The sequence below is a fragment of the Musa acuminata genome, chromosome BXJ2-9 (genome assembly GCF_036884655.1).
Source record: "Musa acuminata AAA Group cultivar baxijiao chromosome BXJ2-9, Cavendish_Baxijiao_AAA, whole genome shotgun sequence".
In the NCBI taxonomy this organism is placed as follows: Eukaryota; Viridiplantae; Streptophyta; class Magnoliopsida; order Zingiberales; family Musaceae; genus Musa; species Musa acuminata.
The window spans coordinates 32446772-32464864 of record NC_088346.1 but is presented as its reverse complement, the minus strand read 5'-3'; the positions used below and the strand labels follow the sequence as shown (position 1 = coordinate 32464864).

The 18093-nt window shown below is 39.6% G+C and overlaps 1 protein-coding gene across 2 annotated transcripts; it reads left to right on the top strand.

The window, feature by feature from the left end:
* Positions 1–2727: 2727 nt before the first annotated feature.
* Positions 2728–16637, top strand: LOC135623353 (outer envelope protein 80, chloroplastic-like). Of its 2 annotated transcripts, XM_065126215.1 has the most exons (16): positions 2728–3299; positions 4129–4222; positions 4886–4968; positions 5109–5206; positions 5314–5383; positions 6434–6527; positions 6962–7043; positions 7134–7169; positions 8405–8558; positions 8623–8766; positions 11451–11521; positions 11663–11741; positions 11833–11948; positions 14869–15016; positions 15792–15861; positions 16133–16637. In XM_065126215.1, the coding sequence occupies exons 1-16, from the start codon at positions 2793–2795 to the stop codon at positions 16285–16287; spliced, it is 2001 nt and encodes a 666-aa protein (XP_064982287.1). In that variant the 5' UTR covers positions 2728–2792; the 3' UTR covers positions 16288–16637. The 2 variants fall into 2 exon arrangements, with proteins under 2 accessions (XP_064982287.1, XP_064982288.1); XM_065126216.1 differs by lacking the exon at positions 4129–4222 and having other exon boundaries at positions 2973–3299; positions 4878–4968; positions 16133–16385.
* The last annotated feature ends 1456 nt before the right edge of the window (positions 16638–18093 follow it).

Below are 18093 nucleotides of genomic sequence, written 5' to 3'. Positions count from 1 at the left end.
AGTTTTACATGAATGTCCCTCTCAATTAGGACTCTCCAAGCTAGAGTCCTAACACTTTGCTTGCCTTTCCTATTCTCCTCTCCCTCTCCACCTCAGAGCAGGCCTGGAGTTTTGAGGAGCGTCGTCGCAACCCTACTGTATGGATCACTGCTCGAGAGGAAGACGCTTGACCTCCTTCACCCTCTCCTAAGGATCTGCAAGGAAACAGGGATATACGATCTCCCTAGGTAACACAATATACTTTATACGCAGTTTCATGTTTCGCGGATTTTTACGTACCAATCTTCGCACGACGACGAACATCTTTTTGGGAATCGGGGATTTTGTTTTCTTGTTCTTCCGCTGCGCATGTGATGTCGCCCCAAGGATTTCCCAACAGGACCTTTATAAATAGGAGGGATTCAGAGCCTCATAGGCTAGATCCTTTGCTTGGCTCTCCTATTCTCCTCCCCCTCTCCACCTCAAAGTAGGCCTGGAGTTTTTGAGGAGCGTCGTCACAACCCTACTGTGTGGATCACCGCTAGAGAGGAGGACGCTTGACCTCCTTCACCCTCTCCTAAGGATCTGCAAGGAAACAGGGATATACGATCTCCCTAGGTAACCACAACCTATTCTAAACGCAGTTTTAAGTTTCGCGGATTTAGCGCACCAATCTTCGCACGACGACGAACATCTCTTTGGGAATCGGGGGTTTTGTTTTCTTGTTCTTCCACTGTGCATATGATGTCACCCCCAAGATTTCCCAACAGTGGTATCAAAGCCAGTTTGTTCGTGCGAATGATTAGTTTTGAACTGCATTTATTGTGTTTAGGAAGAATTTTGACATCAAAATCGTTGACGTAAAAGCAAGAAAGGGCAACAACAGTTGCTGCCCTCAATCTGCATGCGTGTAGCGCAGCCGCAGGTAGGCAGCACAGGGGCTGCGTCTACAGCAGCCGGCCGGCGGCATGCTTGCAGCAGGCTTGCGTTTGGCGGGTCTGGCAGCCCGCAAGCAGAGGTGTCTACGGTCGCTTCTCCCGCGGGGTGAGGCACCGTAGGGCAGCGGCGCCTGCCGCCGCTGCTCCCGCGGGCGAAACCCCCCACAAGGGCGGCCGCCCGGCGGTACAGCACCGCCTGCAGGCGTTGCCCCGCGGGCAGAACCGCCCGCAAAGGCAACGGCGCCCGTAGGGGCACCAACCTACAGGGGCAGCACCGCCTACAGGCGTTGTCCCGCCGGCAGAACTGCCCGCGGAGGCGGCGGCGCCCACCTACAGCGGCAGCATCGCTAGCGGGCGTGCCGCCTGTAGGTGAGGGCAGCGCCCCGCCCCCCGCCGCACAGGCCGCCGCCAGCAGGGTGGCGGCGGCGGTGGCAACAGCAAAGGGGAGTAGGGCATTAGGGTTTTCTGGGCAAAAGATAGTTTTGCCCCTCGGAATTTGAGAATTCCAGTTTCTATCTTTTGTCCAAATTATGAAAATACCCCTATGAATTCAGAAATTCCCTATATGTCCCTGATTTCATAAAATAATAATTAATTAAAAGGTTTAGTTGATTATTATTTTTTATCATTATCTAGTAGTCCTACATGATGATGATTATTTATACATGTGATGTATGATGTGTGGACGGATGATCATGGACCGTGTGATGTGTGTACTTGTGATTATTATTATTGAGGTCTGCGAGCCTCCATTATATTTCTCGTTTATTGTCGGGCCTGCGTGCCTATGATTAAGTTGTAATCATATGAGGAGGCGTAGTGGGAGCGTGGATGCGATAGCGGGATCCACGAGACGAACGATCGTGATGCATGAAGATGCATCAAGATGTCGACGGAACCAACGAGGACGAGATGGACGATCACAGGGCATGGAGATGCACCGTTGCACACATAGATCTTGATGTGAGTGATTAGGCCTACTGGCTTGGGCCTAATCACATTAGGTTGTGGTCCATGATCATCTGGTGTGATTGTTTATACACATACTAGATATGTATATATATTTGCATGCGATATAGATATATATTAAATATTTAAGAAATTTTATTATAATATATATATATATTTTATTAATTATAATATTTAATCTGTTCAATAATATATCTTATTCAATTAAAAAAGATCCCAAAGATCGCATAATCTAACTCTGCATACCACATAAACTAATTTTTTAAGTTAGCAATATAAATTGATCATCTAATCATTTAATAACTATCAGCGCACGAGAACACCCTCAAACTTTTAATGAATAGTCGTTCCACCAAACTAATCATCTCATCATTAAGTTGGTCCAGAAAATTGACTGAACGGATAGGGGAGAGAAGAACACACAAAGAAATTTAATTATCAATTTACATAGACACTCGAAATTCTGGTCCTTTAACTACTTTGATCATTAACTTATTCTTTAGTTGAGAAAAAAAAAAGATTACTCATTATTAAACTCGAAATTTTAATTTTTTTTTGACTTGTGCTTTAATCATTAAGAAGTTTTTTCAAGAAAAAAAGACCACTTGTTATGAAAAGAATTGAATGATTCAAGTTATACTTTAAGGCACAAACGAGTTTTGTAGTTTTACAAGTAATTCTCGTACGTGTAATGTGACTTATTATTTTGATGAATTAATGGAAACAAGGAGACCGTATTAACCGGTCATCCGTTTGAGCCGATCTAATATCCATCCGGTTCAACCGAACCGTACAGTTTTCAGTGGACCGTGGAACCCTCGAACCACAAAACGCCCGATGCCGGTCTCCTAGGGTTTTAGCACTCGGCTCCGCTCTCTCGTCCTCCCTCTTCTCCTCGCCACGATCATGGTGAGAAACGAAGGCATCCGATTCGTCTCCTCCTCCATCAAGATTCCTGCGGCCTCGTCGTGGCCCCCGTCATTCCGCCCACTCCTCCACTCCTCTCTTTTCGCGCGTCACACCCTCTCCTTCCACCTCGACCGGGCCAAAGAGGCGATCCACAGATTCCTCACCTCGCTTCCAAATAAATGGCCGCACCCTCCGTTGCTGTGCTTGTCGTCGCTCGCCATGGCACGGCCGGAGGCGGAGCCGAACCCCCGGCGGCACGGGAGGGAGGACGAGGAGCGGGTGCTCATCAGCGAGGTTCTGATACGGAACAAGGATGGGGAGATGCTGGAGAAGGCCGATCTGGAGGCGGCCGCCGCAGGAGCGCTCAAGTCCTGCCGGCCCAATTCGGCGCTCACGGTGCGAGAGGTGCAGGAAGACGTCCACAGGGTCATCCAAACCGGGTTGTTTTCCTTGTGCATGCCTGTTGCCTTCGACACCAGGGACGGTATCCGGCTGGTCTTTCAGGTAAAGATCCAAATCAATGGTATTTCTTGATTAATTTGGGTTCCGATATAAAAGGAAAAAGAGGACATTTATGGGAAAAAAAACAGATTTTCATTTGTTGATTGCTGCAATGGTTCCTATTTGTACCTGCTTCCGATTAATTTTATCAATGAAAAACCTTACTAGTTGCATAAATATGTCTTTGTTTTTACCCAAGACACTATAAACATATTTCATCACATTTGAAAATTACTTAATTTCTAATCAATTGCCAAAATTATGTTCCTATAGTCCTACCATTTCAATCAACATTTGTTTTTACTTTCATCATCCGGGTGCCATCAAGAGCTAACATGTTAGGAAGTTTTAGACATTATTATTATCGTTGTAGTTGTAAAGTTTTCTTTGCTTGTTTGTTATTAGATTCCTATCACCAATCATTCATGGACATCGTTCCATGTATAATCATAGGATCCAGAGCTGATTGAATATGTGACCCTCAGTGAAACTAAAATGAAGACATTGTTGCCAAAAGCCCAAAATAGTGAAGTGCATGTTTGCAACTTCACGTTCTGGTTGATAGCAAAAACAAACTCATTTTTATAATTTTTACCATTTTCAGTAGTATTCTGTTTATAAGAAGTAATCACTGAGGACTGACTGTTTTTCTCAACTTGAACATGAATTTGTGTAGTGGTACTGGGTTTGTTCTTATTGACATCTTGCTTTAACTTTTCCTAAACAATTTTGTTGTACAAAATTTTCATTCAATTTTCCTTTTAGGTCAATGTTAGTTCATCAGTGCACTGCATGGTTAATGAAGTCTAGCATGATATGTATTTTTTACCAGGTAGAACCTAATCAGGAATTCCGAGGATTGATTTGTGAGGGTGCAAATGTCCTCCCTTCAAAGATTTTGGAAGATGCTTTTCGTGATGGATATGGTAGGTTCTTGATGTAGTCTCATCTTTATGGGGGTTATCTTGCCACTACCTGCAGATGTTGCATTTGTTTGGACATGATTCAGAGCGACTTAAATGCACCTTGAGAATATAGTTTTAAAGAGCCAGTTTATATTGCTATAAAATGCTAGACAGAAGGATGTATCGAATTGCAAATTTTTGGTCAAGGTTCACGTATATTATCAGTGATTGTTAGAAAGGTTACGATGAATTTTACTTGTATGTTTCTTTATGTACTATATTAATATTCTTTTATGGCTATGTCCCGCATTATCTCCAGCTTGTCCATTATTCACTACAATGATGATCCATGACGTTTGGCCTCGTCCCCTCTCCATTCATTTGATGTGTTGATGCTGCTTGAAATTATATCTAAATTTGGCATGTCTAACACCTGAGGTTTTACAAGTTGATATGACTATGTGATGTTTATACTAATATCTTGTAAATTTTTGCATTTGCACGTGAACCATCTTAATATTAATTAAGTTGAGATTCATTATTACGCTAGTGGTTTGTAATACAAGTGATCGATGGCAGGCTTTGTAATATTTAGTGGATTGTACTTTTCTTTTTGCTCCATTTACTTTTATCTAACTAAAGTTCTAAATTATTAATGTGCCATGTTTTTGTCAAGTTATGCAGGACAAATTGTAAACATAAGGCATTTAGATCAAGTGATCAATTCCATTAATGGGTGGTATCAAGAACGTGGGCTAACTGGATTGGTTGGTGAAGTCAACTCACCTGATGGTTTTTCTTTTGTTATATAGAGTTATATGCAATTAATAATATCACAAAGTAAGGTTTATGTCAATGCTCTGATGAACATATTAACCTGATAATCACAATTTAATTGTTTTTGCAGGTATCATATGCTGAGATCCTTTCAGGAGGGATAATTAGGTTAGAAATTTCGGAAGCTGAGGTCAATAACATCACCATTCGTTTTCTTGATAGAAAGACGTAAGAAACCTTCCATTGAATGAATTTAGAACCTAAATACCGTAGGAACAACTTAATTTTTTATCTCCTGATAATTGTTTTTTTCCTTTTCTTGATAATTAATTCAGAGGTGAACCAACTGAAGGGAAAACAAAACAGGAAACTATACTTCAACAGCTCATAACAAAAAAAGGGCAGGTCAAAATATGGCTGCATTTATGGTTTTGTATATTTTGGTCTACAACTTTTGATGTGCATTCACTTTATTATTATTATTATCTTTCTTAGGCCTTTGCTTTTTGCTCAGAAAAAATAAATCTCACAATTTGTGTTATTGGAAAGTTAGTGCAATGAAAAAAATTCAGTCGGAGCCTTATTCTGCATTTGGCTGATAATTTAATCAAATAAGGCACTAGATCGTGTTTCATGTTCTAAATTAATGTCTTTTATTATATGCAACATTATTGAGTAGACAATTATATCATTGAAAGAAAATAGATGATTATGGAAGAGTAACATATGATAATAACTTTTTAGTGAACTTATACACATGCAAACTTTAGGTTAGCATATTACATGCTATGCATGTGCCATTGTAAAGGCCATGTCATATTATGCCTCTTGGTCCCAATGAACATGCACATTTTATGGTGCAAGCTAATCTGCTGTGACAGACTAGAAGTTTTTCTGAGGACATGGCAGTAGCTCATTGGTAGAGCTTATTGGGCCCATCTTGGGTCTCCAGGAGTCAAAGTGTAGTCCAGAAATTAGGCTAAGGGCCGATGTGATCTTTATTATGTTGTTGAATGGACACCTGCTGCATCTTGACAATTTCAAAGGCCATATGACCAGAGACAGTTGAGCCTTCATTCTTTACATAAGCTGGTACATAGTGCACATCAGTGTTCTATGCTTTTACTTCTCTGGGGCAGTACTGCATGTTATCTCTTATTGAAATCACTGCAATGCTGGATTGATGTTACTGCATGTTTGTGTGAAGAAATTATGAAGTACATTATTGTCTGATAAAATTACTACTTCTAAGATGTCAAACAGATCGTGCACCCTTTTATATGTTCATTACATTTGTGAGTAATTGTCAGATAACAAACTTGACAAAAAGCAAATCTTGGTATTTTCTCTTAAAGAGACTCTTGAGTTCTATTAGCAGCAACGACTAGGATTTGTAATGGATTTATAATGTCTTCTTGACTATTTCATATTTTCTGTTCAACATTGCCTAAACAGGTATACAGTAGGTTACAGGGAAAAAGAGATGTTGAGACGATATTAACAATGGGAATAATGGAAGATGTTACAATTATTCCACAGCCTACTGCAAGTATTTGACACTCTCTGTTACTGGAAGATGTTTATTTTTTTATGTCACATTAATATCAAACCAAATTTTTTATGATTTATCATATTTTCTTTTTGCAATTTCTACAATGGTCATGCTACTTTAATAACTTAAGAATTCCAGAGTATTGTCGGTTATCAAGTTGTATTGTTTTTTTCTTTTAACTATCAATATATTTTGTAAATTTTATTTTCTAGCTCTTCTTTGTTCTTTATAGAAATTTTTGACATCTTTTCTCATGTTTTACCCAGAATATAAATAATATGACCTTTTTTTCTTCACTTAATTAAAAAAAAATAATGCTGTTTACTTATTTTTCAAACACTTGCTAAATACAGAATTGTGGTGCTAGTGTTAGCTTTGGTTGTCTTCTATCTCAATGGACCCTAACTAATTATACTCTTATTTTGAATTAGATCCACGGAAGGTTGATTTAGTTATGAATCTTGTAGAACGTCCTAGTGGTGGTTTCTCTGCAGGTGGTGGAATTTCAAGTGGGTAAGTGATGTTAAGGGGAAGTATTCATTTGAATTTGGTTCTACAACAATGCGCATAATGGTAGCAATAATTACTTGGTGGTATGTGTAGGATAACAAGTGGACCCCTTTCAGGACTGATCGGCAGGTAATGTTTATTACCTTGTTTTATTCACCAATGAACTATTTTTCTTGCTTTTTGCATGACATCAACCATGAAGTCAATGATCCCTATGCTTGTAGTGCCATCAGCTATGTAAGTGCATGAATTTACCTCAGTACACTGTGTAATCAAATATATTTTAGAACAATTAAAATCCATGGATGTTGAACTTCTCTGCTTCTCAAAGCTCAGGTATTATGCTCTTGTAGTTTTAAGGTTTTGATGCTTTGTTTTTTAATTCTTAAGTTCTTCAAAAATATTCTTTGCCTCTTCATTATTCTCACAGCCTAAATATATTTGGTAATGTAGTTTTTCTTATTCCTTTGCTATGTGGCAATATCTATTGGCCATGTGTTTCTCTATTGTTATATGGTATGTTTCAAGGTCTTTTGAACAAGGTTTGTCGTACCGAGGCATACTGCTCTGTACGGGCAGTATGTACCAATTCGACTGAGGACTGGGATAGGTAGTACATTAGTATGTCCCATCGTACTGTGTTGGTACACTTGGTACAGCTTGATATGTATTGTACCGAGAGTTGGTTGGTACATTGGTACGGACCAGTAAGGGGAACCATGATTTTGAAGTATTCTTGGTATTTCAAAATGAGCCTGAAATCAACTATTTGTATGGAAATATAGATACTTTTGGTTGAAAGCTTTGTCATAGCAAATGACCATAGTAGTTATTAATTTATATTACATAACTCTTATTTGCATGTTAGGAAGGAAGAGATAAAACAGCATTTATGTTAATTTTTTATTTTGAATACTTGATTTAACATTTATTCAAAGCCAAACTCTTCCTTGATAGAGTCATTATTATTAGTTGTGCTAAGATGTTAGGCATGTATTAACGTCAATCATGTTTTCTATTTGATTATTTTAAATAAGCCTTTACTAGCAAATGTGAATTGATGAGATCCTTACATTTATTTACAAAAAAGTACATGTGTAAAAATTGTGATAAGAAGACAGTGCTATTGTAGTTTGTTATTGTATGTACTGTTGAATTACCTCTACTTGGATGGTCATGCATAAGTGGTTAAGCAAGCAAGCGGCTAACGATTTATCATACATGCATAGTATTATTGAAATATTCCCAAAGTAGATGGTACAGCCTTGAAATTAATTAAATTTGTTTACAGTCTCAATTGACCTCCAGACTTTGTCAAATTGAATCCATATGATCTGCTGTTCTATTTTTTCATTTTGTTGCAGCTTTGCTTATTCTCATAGAAATCTATTTGGGAGGAACCAAAAGCTCAATCTTTCACTAGAAAGGGGGCAAATCGACTCGATATTTCGCATAAATTATACTGATCCGTGGATAAATGCAGACAATAAAAGAACATCCAGGACAATCATGGTTCAGGTAATTATATCGATTAGATATATGTTTTTGACAATCAATCATCATCTTTCCTTCTTGTTATCAGAATTCTCGGACTCCTGGAACACTAGTACATGGAAATAATCAATCTGATCATGGTGGCCTAACCATTGGACGAGTTACTGCTGGAATTGAATACAGTCGACCTTTTAGACCAAAGTGGAGTGGTACCGTTGGTCTTATTTATCAGGTATATAGTTTAGATCCTATTGTTCGTTTCTGGTACTAGCCTGCTGCATATGACACCATTTATTTATTTGTCTGATACATGTATAACTGATGTATATATACATATTGTGTTATATGGATATTTGGATCAGAGTTTTTAATTTCGAATGATACTGCCCATACTGGGCGGTACATACCGGTCTGCCAATAGACCGGTACACGGACCGCTACCGGGCGGTACCATCGATTGGGGCTGTTTTCGTCCCATTACTACCCCAAATCAGTTGGTGATAGTCGATTTCAACCGTCGCCGGCTGCTACCAGGCGGTATTAGCCTAGGGAGAAGGAAGAAGAGGGAGAAGAAACGGGAGAACCTAGAGATCCGGCGTCGCTCTCCCTCGATGATCCTGATCTATCGTCGCCCTCACTCACTGGATGTTGCAAATGAGATGTTGCCTCCTCGTCTGAGGCGACAAGGCCTCGACGAGGATATTTGGATCAGAGCTTTTAATTTCGAATGATACTGCCCATACTGGGCGGTACATACCGGTCTGCCAATAGACCGGTACACGGACCGCTACCGGGCGGTACCATCGATTGGGGCTGTTTTCGTCCCATTACTACCCCAAATCAGTTGGTGATAGTCGATTTCAACCGTCGCCGGCTGCTACCAGGCGGTATTAGCCTAGGGAGAAGGAAGAAGAGGGAGAAGAAAAGGGAGAACCTAGAGATCCGGCGTCGCTCTCCCTCGATGATCTTGATCTATCGTCGCCCTCACTCATTGGATGTTGCAAATGAGATGTTGCCTCCTCGTCTGAGGCGACGAGGCCTCGACGTCGTCGACGACTTCTAATCCACATGGGAAGAAGCCTCGACGTGGGGAGAAGAAGCCTTTGCGTGGGGAGAAGAAACCTCGGCGACGTCAGCGACTTCTCCTAATCCGCACGGGGAGAAGAAACCTCGGCGATGTCACCGAGGTTTCGAGGTTTTCTTCTCCCCACGTGGGGAGAAGAAACGACGCGACGTCGCCTCAACGTTGTCGCCCCTTTTTTTTTTAACTTTTTATGATATATATATATATATATATATATATATATATATATATATACATACGTCGAGTAGTATGCCAGAGCATATCGCTTGGTATACTCATACCATACTGTACCGAGCTGAACTCGATACTCCGGTATGGTATGAAATCACGAACCTTGATATGGATTATATAATTTGGTAATAGTACTTGTATTTGGTGTTTGTACAACATATGTCCCTTTGTTGTCATCAGGATATGGAAAAATTCACATTTTTACTATTGCAATGTTGAACCTCCAGATTTCCTGAACATGGGAAAATAGTTTTACAACTTCTCATTTGGAATTTCATGTACTTGTGTTTGCTTGTAAGTTTGAAAAGACAATAGTCTAGATAATTAATATGAAATGGCAAAATTGCCATTACTGTCCATGGGTAAGTGATCTGAACATCAAGTAGTAAGCGCACTAATGATATCAGTCTGTATGATCTGAAAATTAATTTTATTGTGTCTGAAACATAAACTGTTTACCAGTAAGTTTTCTAAAGACACTGGAACTATATGATTTGCTTCCAAGATATTTATCATCCACATGGAAACTGGATTATAACTCCTTGATCCTCATCATGATTTGAATACGCTAGAGTTACTGTTCTTATATTTTTTAATATTCATAATTTCTTATATCCAGTATGGATTATTTTTGGGATTTTTTAACCTCTTTCACTTAATTACTGATGCCTTTGTTTGGTTCACTTGGATTAGTAGGATTCTTTTATCTGATGTCTGATCTCAGGCTTCACAGGCACCACTAACACTGTCCAAATTGTGCTTTTCTTTGGCATCAATGTTTCTACATTGTATAATATCAATGACTGATGCTCTGGTGTCATACATGCAGTGGTGTATTTTTCTGCTCGGGAATCCATGAGAGCTTTGCACCAAATAAACCGTTTCAGTTTTCCAATCAAACAACCTGAAACTGGTTCAAGTAACTGAAAAACCAACTGAACTGCACAGATCACTTGGTTGAATTCATTAGTCAGATTTTATTATCCAAAAATTAGATACTTACCCTATGCCAAATCTTTATTATTTTTTATTAGTCTAGGCACTAGAAGATGAGAGCAAAGTTTTTAGCATTAAAGAAGTCATGGCAGCATTCTGACGACCTCATTGAGCTTCTGCTCTTGGATTGATGACCTCATCTCATCTCTCAATATATTTCTTGGAATGGAAAATTTGCAAAGTGTTGACGTGTTGTGGCACGGTGGCATTAACAAATGCTCCAGTTAAGCTGAAATTGAAACTGATCCAATCTTAAAGAAAATAGCCGAACCAAACTTAACTAGATCCTCCAGTTCAGCTGGGTTTTTCCAATTTTTTGGTTGGTTTAACAGTTCATCATATTTGTTGCATGAAGAGCCTAGCACCACATGGACTTTTATACCATCTGATATACAGGGGAATTATGACGATCACATCAAGTTTAACTTATGTAGCATAAGGCAACTTGAATTTCTACCATTTATAAGAGAGAAGCAAAAGCTAAGATCTTATGATGTCAACAAAATTTAAGATCTTAGTACGTAATTCTTGATTCACTCGTCTTTTCTCTTGTTTGTACTTTTATTTCTGCTCCCTAATGTATATTGCAATTTATACTGTGTTAGCGTGCTGGTGCTCGTGATGATAAAGGTGAACCCATTATAAAAGACTTCTACAGCAACCCATTAACTGCTAGGTATCTAGTTCTTCATTTACCTCTCAGTGGCAATCTGAGCCTCAGTGTTTAATAAATATGCTGCAATTTCTTTGTATATTGTTGTACACTTTGTAGTTAAGTGTTTTGGAATCTTATATTTTTGTTCACATGATATTTCAGTGGCAATGCTTATGATGAAATGCTGATTGCAAAGTTGGAAAGTGTCTATACAGATTCTGGTGATCGTAGCTCCTCAATGGTCGGTCTTCTTTTAGCCTTTAATTTAATTATGTTAGATGATTTCATTGGCCTGATTGTTATTTGATCTTCCATTGTCATTTTACTTCCAGTTTGTGCTCAACATGGAACAAGGACTTCCCTTCCTTCCCGAGTGGCTGTATTTCAACAGGGTCAGTGCTCGTGCTAGACAAGGCTATGAACTTGGGCCTGCACGCCTTATGCTTAGGTATGACTCTTTAGTGATATTTTAGCACTCTGAATATTGTTGATATAAGATGAATATGAGTGAATGTACGTTGTGACTGTGGAAAGCCAGAAAATTTCTATTTTTGGATGGTGATTTGTTTTCTGATAACTACAGGAATGGATAGTATTTTCAGAAGCTTTACAATTACTTTTTTGGGCCACAACTTGAATATATAATTACTTGAGCAAAATCTATATGCAGTTTTGCCAAGAGGAATGTTTATTATACTTGTACATCTCATGATACACTCCTTGTAAGTAATATTCATACTTGGACTGACATACACCCTGTGAATGTGAACAGGAAGCCTGCAATGGCTAAATGGTGGTGTGTGAACTACTTTAAACTGATTAAGATCAATCAAGTAGTTCAATATAATCATAGTGACTTTTGGTTTTTGAGGAATGTTTGACTATTTTGATAAGTGGAATATGTTGTGTAACATATGGCAAGTGGGGTTTTTGTTATTCTTATGTGGAACTTCATTTTTAGGAATGTTGGACTTAAAACAATTGGGCTTGTGAAATAAGGTTGCCTATTCATGCTCTTTCTCTTGTGCTTTTAATTCATTCCATCATATTTATGGATTGGATTTTGGGGTCATCTGATAGAAGCCACAACTATTTGAAAAAGTTCTTTACAAATCTAGAATTTATTATTCATACCTTGTGCAAGTCAGACATAACAAGTGATTTAAAAAGCGCTAGGCTCCAAGGTCCAAAAATGCCTGAGGCGCTAGGCGCTTGCCCGAACGAAGTGAGGCGCTAAAATATAAAAATATATAATATAATTAATAAATATAATTATTTAATTATTTAAATAAAAATATGTTATTAAATTAATCTAATAAATACAAATACTATTACTAGTATATAGTATACTGTTAACATTATACTATCGAAAGAGGAGAAGAGTGTAAGGGAAGAGTCGGAAGACCGAGGGTGTTGACTGAGAAGAGCGGGAGCGGCAACTACGAGCGATGACAGTAGCAGCGGCAACAGCGAGCAACGATAGCGGGAGCGGCAAGCGGCGACAGTGGCACCGGCAGCAGCGAGCAACGGGAGCGGGAGTGGAAGCGACGAGCGGAGACAGTGGCAACGGTAGCAGCGAGCAGTGGGAGCGGGAGCGGAAGTGGCGAGCGGAGACAGTGGCAACGGTAGCAGTGACAACAGGAGCGGGAGCGGCGACAGTGGGAGCGACAGCGGTGAGCAGCGGCAGCGAGAGTGGTGAGCGGCGACAGCGAGCAGCTGCGGCAGTCGCGTGAACGACGAGCATGGCTAGGGTTGGGGAAATCACGCTGATATCGGTGCTTTAGTTGGTTCGTTTGAACCAACTAAAGCATCGGAGATCTAACCAGACCTCAAACGTTGGTTCGGTCGCCTGGTTTAACCCAGGCGCTCGCCCGAAGTGCCCGACGCCTGGGCTCGGGCGAGCGCCCAGGCGGTGCCTCTTTGAAGCGCGCCGCCTGGAAATGAGGCTCGAGCGCCTAGGCGAGCGCCCGAGCGCCTTTTTAAATCACTGAACATAACCTATATTAAAATGCTTGAGTAGGAATTAACAAACACAGTCAATGTTCTAATGACCAGAAAACATTATCATATTTTCTTTTATGGACTTGGGAGATGATCAATGTTCCATATTCATGTTTGTGCTTTGTGCGGGACACATTATTTAAAGTACAACTCAGTGCATCAAATGATTGACCTGAAAAAGCAAGAAAATTTATACTCATGCAGAAAAGAAAAATAAATGTACATTTAAAGGATTCAAAAAGAGTATGCATATTCTCCTAAGGTGGGAAGATAGGTCAATGATGTGCTTTACTAGCATAGAAAAATAAAGATTTTTTTTTATCTGATGATGAGAAAGATGTTGAAAGCCCTTATATTATAATAAGATAGGGAAAAAAGGTATAGTCTAAAGCCTGTCAGTGGGTTGAAAACTAGTGACTTTAACCCTGTATCCTGTAACCCACATCTTAATATCTTAATTAGAAAATCATTATTACAAGTGATAGCACATTGTTTAGAACTTATGAACTGTCATTTTACTTAGATGAGGAAATGCAAGCAAAGGTATTAGTTGAGGTAATGCAAGCAAAGGTATCCTTGCCTTTTCCCTTTAACCATATTAACTTCATATATTAACTTCTGCTGTGGTTCACGACACAGTGCTCTATGTGTGCTTGTGCACTTGGGATGGTAACAGCAACAATGGTGGTCCATGAGAACAAAATTCTTTTACTAATAAAAAAAGGAAATAACATAAGCATAGGTTTAGAATTTATGGTTCAGACGCCTATTGGTCGGCATTCAAGCAATTTTAGCATGTAAGATCTTTATAAATAAATGTGTTTGCTTGATCTCAGATGTCTAATATGGATTTGAATGCTTTGAATGGTTCAATTCTAATGAACATTTAAGCAACTGCATTGGTAAGAGTTAATGGCTCCCATGAGACAACTAGGGTGAAGATGATTCATAGATGACAACTTTGATGGATCATATTTCAGTACTTCATGCTAGCTGCCAAGGATCTCAAGTCATGCCTTTACTTTTTGTGGTCATTGTTAAGTTGCATCACTTAGATGATTGAACATCTATATTTTAACCACTAGAAAAGGAAATGGAAGTGATCTCATCAACTACAGGTATGTTTGTTAAAAATTCCTATACAGCATGCCACATTCCTTATTTATGAACCCCTTTTTTCTTTTATGATTTTCATCTCATAAGTAAGAAATAGGAGATAGTGTAGTTAGTATATGGCAACCTTTTTGATGTACATCTAATTCTTTCTGACTCTGTTAATTATAAAACATTCAGCTGATTTTGCTACTACATTCCATGCACAAACAACTCCATACATATAAAAATACTAACCTGCTTCTGTGGATCAGTGTTTCTGGAGGCCATGTGTTTGGCAAGTTTTCTCCTCATGAAGCATTTGCTATTGGTGGGACAAACAGCGTAAGAGGTTATGAAGAAGGTGCAGTAGGTTCTGGCCGTTCATATGCTGTTGGCAGTGGAGAAATCTCCTTTGGCATGGTAAGTTTTGAGTTTTGTTTATTCTATAATGTACTTTCAATGTAATTGTGAGCCATTAACTGGAATAGAATAATGGAGAAGCATTAATAGGAAAGTATTATATCTGCTTAAATCACTTGTATTTTAATTCTATTTAAGTGACCATTTCAATTATAAGAAATATGGAAATAATTAGGTACTAGTTGGTATCTATGGCTTGTGTCTGCCCCATTGCAAGTTTAGGTTCATATATAACTTGTAACATTGCTAAAACATTCTTCATACTTGTCTCTCCCAATACCATGACAGCTTTAATGTTTAATATCTTACAGCATCTGTTACAATGTTGACGTAGAGGAATAATCTTGATGGGGTATAGTTGGATATTAAATCACTTGAGCCTTTGCTTCTGCTGACTGCCTTTAGAACTGATACACCAACTTTGGCTGTTGCCACAACACTCAGAATTAGGTAGACAAAGTGATTCAAGTCTGTCCAAGCCATCTAGTTGCCTGGAAGCAAAGATGCCAACAACTTAAGATTGCAGCGAGAAATTAAAGAGAGTGCATACCTCATCTAAAAACATCCATTGTTTGGAAGTTAACCTCTTTTGATTGCTTGAACCTCAAAATGATAAGATACACCTTTGGTGTTATTTCTGTCACAAAGTTTGAATGTGATTCATAGCAGTCTCTGGGACCCTCGGACAACCCTCGTAGCTGTTGTGTTTGTCAATTCTAATCGCAAGTCTCATCTTCACATTCTTGCATCAACTTTTTTCTATTCTTGTTTGTAGTATGGGCCACTGGAAGGTGTGCTGTTTGGAGACTATGGAAGTGATCTTGGTTCAGGTCCTACGGTGCCTGGTAAGTCTACGACTAAGAAATTTAAACTTCTCTTCTACATTTGAAGGGTTCAGTAATATATCATAAGTATATTCTGATGATAAATCAAGCAAGGTCCAAAAAGCCTCCTACCTTATGATTTGCTTCCTGGAGGAAAGTAGGAGTCAATTAAGTTCCATTTAATGCAGTATACTGTGTGTAGGTAGATATGATATTTCCAGTGATTTGGTAAATACATAAGAATGGAAAAATTAATATTGCTATCTTGCTTGCTGACCCTCGTGTTGTACAGGTGATCCGGCTGGGGCACGGGGGAAGCCAGGCAGTGGTTTCGGTTATGGGATTGGTATTCGTGTGGATTCACCGTTGGGGCCTCTCCGCCTGGAGTATGCATTTAATGATAAAAATGCAAGGAGGTTCCACTTTGGAGTAGGATATCGCAACTAGATGATGCCCTTGGACTTTCAGCTACTACAGAATCTCCACTTTGGAGTTGGATATCACAAGTAGATGATGCCCTTGGACTTTCAGCTACTACGGAATCTCCACTTTGGCATTGGATGTCGCAATTAGATGATGCCCTCGGACTTTCAGCTACTACGGAATCTTTCATATTGTATGTATAATCTTTCTGACGCATGCAGCTGCAGTTTTGATAATCTAGTGTATGTGGACAACATCAACCGTGTAGATCTCAAGGTATGCAACTATGAACTATTTTTGTCTTCAGTCGAAACAGAAGTTTGCTACATAGTGGAGAGAGCCAGTTATCTTTCTTGGCTTGCAATCTTGACTTACATGATGCTTTGAAATCAGATTATTATTCTTTCAGAAATTTTATTCCAACCTTGTACATGATGCACTTGACGGTACTCTGTGTTGCAGAGGATCGGTGCCGAATCCACAAGAAAAACTGTTTCAGAGTTCAAAGCACTAGAGATCACCAAAGACCACATTAAAGCCTTAGGAAGTGGGCACTCGGCCTATGGGGTCGGTCGTATTGACTGCTTCGAAGAGGATGACGAGTTGTCATCTGTATTGAGTGAGAGCAGTCGTTGTGAAACAGGGCTATCCATCTTCGTATCCTATCGACCAAACTTCAATGGCCAACCAGAGGTTGCCACTTCACTTCCCTACTCAAACCTTCACATAACACGACCCTTGTGAAACAGGGTTATCCATTTTTATCTTCTTCATGCTTATTGCCAACTTGACTCTCCAGACCATTTTTATCATCTTTTTCGGATTTGGGCTAGTCATCATTTCTCACTCCCTTGGTTCGACCCCACTTCTCCTCTAAAGAGGCTACAGTTATTATTGTGAGGGAGGGAGGCTATCCCTTCGAGGGTAGTTTCCTCGATTAGTGGAGCCCAACAATCTACGAATACTAGATTGTTTTATTTGTCTTCGATATCTGACTTTGTCCTTTATTCCTCACAGAGATCTCATTCGAAGACTCTTCTATGTTATTTACAAGAAGGATAAAAAGATAAATATGTTAGCAAATCATATCCCAAACGAGAGAGAGGAATGAGCCTAGAGAGCAATCGAGGCTCTTGTCAAGGTACCATAATAGAGGAGGAGAGGTGGTCCTTAGTTTTAGTAGCCCATTGGAAGCATTTGATTGATCATTCACCCTCCTATAAAAGCCAAAGGAGATAGATTGAAGGCACCTCCCGCTCTCAAGGTGCCATGGAGTAAGCTCCCCACTCATCCTCTAAGAGGAAGCATCAAGATAGCCCAACACTAGTAGGCTGATGTCAAAACAATGTCCCGCATCCCTCTTGGGCTAATTGAGTGCTCCAGCTTGACTTTTTATATATGAACTCTATCCAATTAAGCACGATGAGTTCATGTGCCAATTGTTAGGCTGCTAGGCTGATCTTACGAAGGATGAGTTCTTATTTGCGGGCGATATATGTTGAATCTCGTATTTTGATGATGAAACTACTTGATATATGTTTATGATTTAATCTGCGTTTTGAGTGACGCAGGATGCTTCGATCAGGATGAGACAATTAAAGCAGGAAAATCATGTTGTGCCGAAGGAACATGTCAGAAGATTGGACGTCGGGCCGGTGGATCGGTCGACGTATCGACAGAAGGCTTCAGGCCGTGAACTCGGGCATCGGGCCAAGAAGAGCGGGTATTGTGCCAAGGATATCGGAGTTGCGGAGTCAACTGGCCGATTGGGCAATAGGCTGCACGAGAGGACGATGCGCCGAAGAATCGGACGAAGCGTCGAGGGACCAA

Coding starts and splice junctions, on each gene's coding strand:
- LOC135623353 (XM_065126215.1), top strand. CDS start 2,793: ATGGTGAGAAACGAAGGCATCCGATTCGTCTCCTCCTCCATCAAGATT. Junction 3,300..4,128: donor GTATCCGGCTGGTCTTTCAG/GTAAAGATCCAA, acceptor ATTTTTTACCAG/GTAGAACCTAATCAGGAATT. Junction 8,559..8,622: donor CCAGGACAATCATGGTTCAG/GTAATTATATCG, acceptor TCTTGTTATCAG/AATTCTCGGACTCCTGGAAC.